The sequence below is a fragment of the Onychostoma macrolepis genome, chromosome 04 (assembly GCF_012432095.1).
Source record: "Onychostoma macrolepis isolate SWU-2019 chromosome 04, ASM1243209v1, whole genome shotgun sequence".
Lineage (NCBI taxonomy): Eukaryota > Metazoa > Chordata > Actinopteri > Cypriniformes > Cyprinidae > Onychostoma > Onychostoma macrolepis.
In genome coordinates, this window is record NC_081158.1 from 33,506,109 (window position 1) to 33,516,108 (window position 10,000).

Genomic DNA, 10,000 nt, shown 5'->3' on the forward strand with positions numbered 1-10,000 from the left:
TGTTTTCATTACATACTATTTTAAGAGTTATATTAAATATGAATTACCTTGGCAAAATCCCCGGGACATTAGAAACGCCGGGTTATTAAAGTAACGTTAACAAGCTTATAATTGTGGGTTTATCAATCCTAGCTTCACCATATTCCAATTCCATAATCCAATTCCTCATCATGCACCTGTAGCACAATGAACAGACAATGCTTCACCTGTGCCCTGATCTTTATTAGAAACTGAGAGGGGGAGATGTTTAATACAATTGATAATACAATTATCACCAAAAAAAAAAAACGAACAGTCTGCGTTTAAAATTGAGAAGGAAAAGCTTCTAAAATGAACATGTCGCTAGCCGCTAGATGCTAAAATAACACGTACATTAAACTATTTGTGCATATAACTCGATATATTGCGTTTGAATCCCTTGTTTCGTTTGTGTAGTGGAGCAGGAGACCAGGCATTAACGATGTGATGGACATCGCTGATTCTGCTTGGCAGATCTCGGAGACATCTAGTAGATACTGACATTTTGGGCGACGCGAATGAAAACCGGAAACTGATATCCCGACTTCTGGCGACAGCGGAAGTTCGTCGCTACCCTTGTGCACAGAGCCTATTGTCTGCCCTCATATATTATATATCATTGCCATCATATATTATTGTGGTTGTGCTCCAGTTTATAGGCCTACTTCCAGTCTGGATTATTACCTTTCTGTCTATAAAAAGTGTTTTCCAATGAGAAGCTCCAATGATTTTATTACAAGGGCTCAGAACATTTGGTGTGGCTCTGATGTGACGCAAACACGCAACAAACATTTAAACATGCTCAGATGCTTTAAAGTCTGACATTTCATTCCCTACATGGTTCTTATATTAATGTTTGATGCAATTCCACAGATATTCAGAAGTTAACACGTCTAAGGGACATTTGTGTGCAAACAGCGGAAGTGTAGATTAATATGAAGCAGAGAATAGAGCTCCCGATAACTCACAATTTGAGATTTCTCACGTGGCTATTTGGTTAATTGGCTCATTAGTAATTAGTTTCTTCACAGCCTCAGTGATGAGGATGAAATATTCATATTGCATCTCAAACAAGCATCTCTAATGAATGATTAGCATAAAGTGATTCAGCTCTGTCGCTTCAGCTTCTCCTTTATTTGCTTTTGCATCACATTAAGCGACCTCTCTCTCTCTGTGTGTGTGTGTGTGTGTGTGTGTGTGTGTGTGTGTGTGTGTGTGTGCGTGCTGTTATACACGTATAGCAACACAAGCACACACACACACACACGTATATATTCACTAGAAGTGTGTTATTTCACCCATGTTTTATGCTGCGTCATTGTGCAGATTTTCTCATGCATTAAATTTCCTCAACTGCACACACACACACACACACACAGATCCTGTTGCAGTGCTGTAAGTTTGAGATTAGATTTGAAACAGTCATGTTAAACACTCACTTTAATCTGTTTTTAAAAACAGCACCTTCAGATGGAGAAAATAGATAGTAGTATTACAGATAACAGTTTTTGCATAATACCATGTAATGATCTTATCTGTTTTTATTTATTGTGTTGGCCACTAGAGGGGGCACTTTACAACAATATGTGCATCAGTTAAACTATGGTGGAAGCTCATCAGTTTGTTCAGAAATGGTGTATCTGACTCTAATGAAATCAATAGAAATCCGGTGTTTATAAACCCAATCCAAACCACATCCTTATGTGGTTTTAAATCCAAGGCGAGCAGGCTAAAAAAAATTAAAATAAAATATCTCCATACTTCCCCAGTTGATTGATTAAGAATTGAAAATATTTTTTGTATTACAAGTTTTCTGAAATGTTATGTGCAATAAGCAAATAATGCATTATCTAATTAAATATGTGGGTTAAAGATGTTATAAGTATCAAAACAATAAAAGTTTATTAGAGTTATTCACTCATTAGAATGATTTTTTTTCTGAGCAAAAATAAAGACTATCATACATTTTTACCATGATTTACAGAAGATACCCACTAAAATGTCATCCAGTGTAACAATAGTTTAAATAACAAAAACCTTTTAAGGTATCTTTAGAGCAAGAGTCAATAATGACATTACAAGACTCTTAAGGATCGCATTGCAGCTCCCCAAAATACTAATTAATCGCCATTTTAAATCTTTACAAATATATCTTTCAGACCACTATAGGTTTTACCCATTTGTCAAAAGAAAGATTTTAATCTAATTTAAGATATAATAAAATTTAGTATGATCACTTATTCTTTTGTATATTTTAATAAGTATGTTGTTAAATTTTTGCATGAATATTTCTGTTATGCTGAATGAATATGGAACATTTTCACCCATATTTTGACATTTTATTTTCACAAAAGTTATTTGAAACAGTAGATACTTTACTTGCATTTAATATTCCTTCTATGTATATAAAATCTAATTTAATTTGGTGTGCGCACCATATTGGAACTTTGACCCATATACTAATTTTCATACATTTCAGAAAATTAATCTGAACATTTGATAAAGCCAGGTTCAAAATTCTTGTTTCATTCTGTTGACATATTAGAGTTAAAGGTTTTTATAGAAGGGATTTTTGTTATCTGTTTTTAACATTCTGTAAATCAGAAAATATTGTCAACACAGCAGCCAGGAAAAAAACTATTTTTCAGCATGATTTCAGGAATAAAATGTTGTATAAAATCAAATAAAAACACTCCATGAACGTTTTACTCAGTTAATGTACGCATCTCACAGTCTGAAGCATCTGTCATAGCAAATCAACACATGCTGTTGTGAATAATTAAGCGAAGCGTCTTCTCATAGGATAAGAACACACAGTCTCATGAATAAGTTAATAGACACCGATGTACTATAGTCCTTTGCCACGTCACAAATTGTGACGTCAACACAATGTAGATTTTAAACCTGGAAGATGAAAATAGCGCAAAAATTAAAATAGCTCAAAAAAAGCTTAAATTAACAAATTTTCTCCAACTGTTAAAATGATCAGATGTTAGCATTAGCTATGTTTCCATCCACCTATTTTTATGCACATTTTGGAATATTGCAAAGAAAAAAACGCTGGATGGAAACGCCAAGATGCACATAAATTTAAAAAATGCGCATAAAAAACGTATGTGCACATTTGCATAGGATAAACTTTTTATCTGATAAGAAATAATGTGCATAAATAAACTACGATGGAAACACATTTACCGAATAAATTCCTGCATGCGCATCGAAAAAGTCATGTGACTTTGCGCCATGAGACGGGTTTATAACTAGTTTATAACTTGACTAACCAGCAGATCGATCTCGTTCACAGCGTCTATATGTTGTTATGGTCATTCTGCCTGAGCAAAGTCTGTCGTCAAAGTATTTCTCTTACACGACTGCTTTCCCAAACAGCAGGCATCCACCTCCGAAAGCGGTAATCTGTGAATATATTGTGTTTCATCTGCTTTCTTTGAGGTGCATGTAATTTATCATAATTATTATAGGCCTATTCAGTGGCTTCTCCTAGTTTTCTTAGTGATATTAAGTGCCAGTTTATCAGGAAGTGACGCTTTTGTACTCTTTATTTGCAAATGTTTTAATTTATGTGATATTCCAGTTTTGTGCATAAATTTTATTCAAATCTTTGGATGGAAACATAGCTATTGTCTTCTTTGATGTGCAACACAAACACCTCAGCTAAAATCTCAGAAAAAGTAGTCTGGGGTTTCGTGACCCTTTAAAACCAGATTTTAATCAATCAGATTCAGCATTGTTATTAATGAATGCATCCTCTGTCTTTGTTATTGTTCCACAGCTGCCTTAATGCCCGGTGACGATGCAGCCCTTCTGACCCCGGGAAGGATGAGTCAGCGTGGGAAGGAGGCGGGGCTGCACACGCCCAGTAAAGACCTGCTCACAAGCCCCTCCCTCAGCCCGGGCGTCAGCTACAGCCACGGTAAGAGAACAGCAGCAGATTCCCCACAAGCCTCTATAGCCTGCAGGATGTGTGGCCGTAATGCTAACGTAAGGCCAAATCTACATGAAGGTGAAATCTGATCCCAGACCTGTGCTGTTTACATCAGCAGAAATGTGGTTTGAGCGGTGCAAATGTTATTAGATTGAGCTGGAAGGTTTTGTAAACAACACTCTTGTTTTTAAATAATAATTCTGGAAGCAAAAAATCTTGTGTAATATAACTTGTGTTTGTTTGTTTGCTGGTTTTTATTGTATTTGTTATATTTGTAGTTTTTGAATTGTTTTTTCTATGAAAATAGAAAATTTTGAGTTCAGTGTTGACACACTGACCAGTTTTCCGCTCTGTAGTGCTGGTCTTCACCACTAGAGGCCGCTGAAGTGTCACTAAATCAGACCAGAACAGAGTTTGTCCAAGATTGTGTGCATTGTTTTGCTTCTAGTTAACAAGAATGCGACTGCCCTCGGTTCCCACATAGACTATCCAGCAATCTTAAAAGTGCGATTTGGAAATGTCACATTTTATGTAGTGAATCATTTTTCTTTGAATTATTTTAAATTAGAGATTGCTTTTTGAGTGTTACACTCATTGCCCACATTAAAGTCAGCAGGCTTTTTTATATTGTTATGTTAATCTATTAATTACAGTGACTGAGACTGGCATACAAATAGAAACTGACCCAAGCAATCTCTATAATCAAGCATAAACTACTATATTATTTTAAATATTTTAACTGTTTTATTTAACTGTTGATTGTCAATAATTATGTAGACATAGATATATAATTATTATATATTTCTTTAGTTTACATAATATGTGTATACTGTGTATATTCATTATGTATATATAAATCCAAACATGCATGTATATATTTATGAAAAATATGTTATATGTTAAATATGTTTAGATATTATATAAAATATAAGAATATAAATATATACATGTAAATATTTACTGTATGTGTGTGTATTTATATATACATAATAAATATACACAGTAAACACACATATATATTATGTGAACAAAAACTTTTATTTTGGATACTATTAATCATTTGACAGCACTAATATAATTGGGTAGCTTGATAGATATAATTGAATAGATTGATATAATAATTTATAATATATATTTTTATAATTGTTAATCATTATGTATTATATATTTTGTGTGTGTGTGTGTATATGTGTATATATATATATATATATATATATATATATATATATATATATATATATATATATATATATAATTGAATAACTGTTTATCAATAATTCTGTGTACATATATAATATTTTTAATAATTAAATACAACTTTTTATGAATAATGAATTGTGTATAAATAATTATATATAAATATATATATAATTTTAATAGTTAATTATCAATAAATAAATAATTATAATTTTTAAATATAATTTTAAACTTCATCCAAAGTCTAGTTAATTTAGTAATGTGATGTCAATGTTATGAAAGTCAAAAGGTGCCTGAACCCTGACAGTCATGTGCAGTCAAAGTTCAATATTGTGATGTTATGTAAAATGTCCATGTGATTGTCATATTTACAACCACCTGTGATACACACACACACACACACCAGGCTCACATCTCTGTACCACAGTTATTAAAGTTGTCAGAGGATTTGGCTTTTATAATGATGATTTTAATCTGATTAAATGCACCACGTTGCTGTTTTTAGAGCTCGCCGTGGTCCCTGATTTAATCGCTCACGTTTTGAGCGTCATACGTGTGGCGTGAGACTTGTTTTCAATTGCTCTGCAAGGCTAGACGCTGACACACACGATCACCTCTGCACTAAACCATCGCTAGCCAAAACCTTTCAAAGCCATCGGACCTCTCGCATCTTGTCAGGTCTCCATAGCAACAGCAATTTCCCCTCGCCAACACTTTGAATGCACATTCACCCTTTCTTTTTAGTCTGGGATGAATCACTCCGTTTGGGCGTGTTCTGATGCTCAGAAATATATAATAGAAAGTTTCTTTGCGAGTTCATCTCGCAGATGTGGGCCACGTTTCACTCAATTATTCAGTGCCAGCAGCGGCAACCCGACACGAGACGCGCTGCCACTTTCTCCTGGTGAGAATGCACCCGGAATAGCATCAGTATGGCAACCGATATGTGCACAAATCCTCTTTACTGGCCTCCTCGCTCTGTTTGAGACACGAGCAGGTGTGGTTGGCCTGGATTTAATGGATTACATACAGCAAATGAGGTTAAAATGCACAGTGTGCAGCTCAGCCAATCAGAAGCTGCTTTACCTACATGTTCCATCAGACCAGCCAATCAGATGCAGGGTCATTTGCATATGGGAGGACGGGTGTGAGCATGCCTTTCACATATCGTCCGCTGTTTGGGAATATCATGGTGGTTTTGTGGGCTAATGAATGTTTGATTGTGAATGGAGAAGGTTGGACATAAAACTTCTGAATGCATGAGTGTGGCGGTTAATTGATTAATTAATCTTCCTACACACAAGGCAAGTACTTAGACTAGTGCTCTAATGTTTAGTTAGTGTGTATTTAGTATAATTAGATGACAGTATGTCATTTTCACAGTTGTATCCTCCTACGCTTGCTACTTGGTGAGAACAGAATTCAAGCATAGTTTCATTGTACATTGGTAAATCTGCTTGTTAAAGTGGAAAATTGTGGCTGTTTTGTGTGGAATCGTATCATTACAAATGGTTTCCTAAAGGCCTAGTGGGGTATTCAGCTTAGAAGATGACTTGAGATGGGTTTCTTGAGGATACTGGTTGTTTTGGCAGTTTGTTTAGTAGCATTAAATGTGCTCTGACTCATTTAAGCTTATTCGTTAGGCTGCTAATCCAGGCTCATAGCCAGGTTGCGTAAGGTTTCCAAAGCCCACCTTTAGTGCGTCGACTAGGTCTCGAGCGCATTGTGTCTGAAAGCATCTTACCTGGTGCTTTTGCTTATTTTATCACTCACTTTGAGTCTTATATTTGAGCTTCTTCAACCAACTTCATGAGGTGCATCCTGGGATATTTACCTGTTTCCTGGACACTTGTTGTTTGCAATTTTGTTTTTGTAAATAAATTCATAATAAGCCACAATTTATATTTACTTTCTTTTTTTAGCAATGCACGATACCATTGAGCTGATATTAGAGAAAGTTTTTTTCATTTATAAGTATCAATATTGCATAAATCAGCTGATTTAACACAACTGTGCCTGATCTTGTTCCTTATTTATACGTTTAGATAACCTTGGTAACACGAACACATATTCACTATAAGAATTACACTGTAAGTATTCATATTCACTATAAGTATTCATATAAAAGTTTTCCCTAAACAAAATCCTAATTTGCTGCGTATTAATAGTTAGTAAGCTAGTTGTTAAATTTTGGTATGGAGTATAAGCCATTAATATGTGTTTTATAAGTACTAATAAACAGCCAATATGCTATAAATATGCATGCAAATAAGCAACTAGTTAATAGTGAGAACTGGTCCATAAAGTGAAGTGTTACCATAACCATCTAAAGTAAATCTTTAACACTAAACACTAAAAATGTTATAACATTATTAGATGTAATCTATAGCAAATCTCAAATGTAATTAATTTTTTTATACTGTACATTATAATATTGCATTACTTATGCTATTGAAAATGATTAATTGTTTTGTTTTTTAATTATATAGATTAAATCATATAGAATTTTTAATATGGACCACTTACATTGCATGCTCTTTTTGCCTATTTAGAAATTTGTTCTCATCTAAGGCTCACTTAATGTGAATCTTTAATGCTAAACATGAATAATTTAACAATATTTTTTAAATCTAATCAATAGCAAATCTCAAAATATAAAATATAAATTTTTCATACTATACATTACAATATTGTGATGCTTAAAGTAGAGAATTTAAAGCAATTTAGTTTGGAGTTTTATTTCTTTATATTTAATATATAATAATAATAATAATAATAATAATAATAATAATAATAAATTATTTATATTACATTAATTAAGATTATTATGCTTTTAAGATCATGTGAAACAAATTGCCATGTGTGTCTAAACTTTTAACTGTTCGTCATTCATTATCATCATCAGCGGTGTAAACTACATTGTAGAAAAATTATTTTCCAATTATTGGAATATGTTTTACAAGAAAATACTATTTCAGACTTTCTGCTTCTTTAATTTGATGTTACATGCCAATTCTTTGTGATTACTTGTGAAATTTACTAGCATTTTCTGAGCGTTTTTTTTCCAGTGTAGTCGAGCACTAGTTACAGAATCATCTTTGTGAACAATACAATGGTCTGGATCATTAACCACTCTATTTCAGTTTAACCTGATGGGTTACTCATTTAGTTGAGTGGGAAACAGTTCAAACCGTAACTGGAGATCAGTTTCACATGAGGAATACCCACACTTGCTTAGGTTACTACAAACACACTGAGATACTGTTGCAAGGGATGAAGCACAGAAAACTGAGCAAATGAACAGTGAACACTTGTTTATGAGAAGGAAATAAAGGATAAATAACAGGTTTCTATGAATGAAGTTTAGAATGAGAGACAAAGGCTTTAAGAATTAAAGGAACAGACTTCACTTGAGTACAAAGCAAACATCGGATGGCTTTTTATGGAAAAGATTAACATGCTGTTGACCTCGGGTGTTTTTCCACATAGTTTGTGTGTGTGTGTGTGTGTGTGTGTGTGTGTGTGTCTCCGTCTCCATTCGCAGCAGATAAACAGACCCCTGTCTCCAGATCTGTGACTGCCGTCATCAGCGCAGAGCTTACAGCTCACAGCTAAAGTGGGCATGTTTCCACTCATCTTTGGCGACAGGAACGTCGCCTGCCGTGTTTGAGTGTGCTCGGTGGCTTTACAGATTACCAGCAGTGATACCCGCTGAAATTAGCCGCTGGTTCGCCTCTCGTATCACTTCATTCAGAGACACAATCAGCCCTTAAAGACTCTCCTGATGGGCACAAGACCAGATGGCTGGAGTGCAGTAAACAATTAAACAGCCAAATTATCCCAAACTGACTCCTATGGATGGATGGATGGATGGATGTTTAGATAGATAGATAGATAGATAGATAGATAGATAGATAGAAAGGCAGATGGATGGAAAAGCAGATGGATTGACAGATTGATAGATGGATGGATAGATAGATAAATAGATAGATAGACGGATAGACAGATAGATAGACGGATAGTGATGGATAGAAAGGCAGACGGATTGACAGATTGATAGATGACAGATAGATAGATAGATAGATAGATAGATAGATAAAGAGATAGATAGATTAGACAGACAGATACAGATGGACAGACGGATTGATGATAGACAGATCTCAGTCTGGTTTTGCGCTCTTTTAATCGAGGTCTCAGGTTGTTAAATGCTTCATAAATGAAGCATAACTTCCATTCAGCACAGGATAATGAGCAGTAGGCTATGAATTATACATCCGCCAGAGCATCTTAATTAGTTATGTTAATTAGGTCATCATTCACAGCCATCCTGCAGACTCATCCGCTCGCTTCTTTTTGGTGAGGCTGTTGCCTAGCAACTTCAGAGTTACATCAGCAGAGTCCGGGAGGACCGCTCCGATTGGTTACAATGCCCGGCGTGAATTCCGATTGGCTGGATAAAAGAGGAATCTGGAGTGTTTAAAAGCTGCTTGAACTTCTTTAACCTTTCATTTGACTCCTCTGGAGCTCTTCTCCAGTTCTTTGACCAAAATCAGGTTGAATTTACAGCACAAGCCGTACCAAGAAACAGGCAGCGCTTCAGTGGAAGTCCCAGCGGTCTGCAGGCCTCCTCCTGTGAGTTACTTGTTGACATTTCACTCCAAACAAACAGCTTCTAAATTGACTTGAAGGAAATCAGTTTTCCCTTTGGATCCTACTGCGACCAAACGCTCTCTTGGAGATGCATTGCTTGTTAGTGCTGTTTTGCTTACTGCTATCGCATATTACAAGCACTCAGGTTCAAACAAATTCCCAGTACTGTGATTTCCATTGCGTCACTGAATG

General features: G+C 35.0%; 1 protein-coding gene across 8 annotated transcripts in view; it reads left to right on the forward strand.

Moving 5' to 3' along the window:
* The window catches only part of osbpl8 (oxysterol binding protein-like 8), a 96,786-nt gene that overhangs the window by 49,062 nt on the left and 37,724 nt on the right, over positions 1-10,000 (forward strand). For 6 of the 8 annotated variants that reach the window (XM_058772070.1, XM_058772076.1, XM_058772074.1 and 3 more), the window contains one exon: positions 3,809-3,949. In XM_058772070.1, the coding sequence (XP_058628053.1) occupies positions 3,809-3,949 (141 nt within the window). Of the gene's footprint in view, positions 1-3,808; positions 3,950-10,000 lie in introns of those variants that run through there. The other 2 variants (XM_058772077.1, XM_058772073.1) reach the window with 2 other exon arrangements.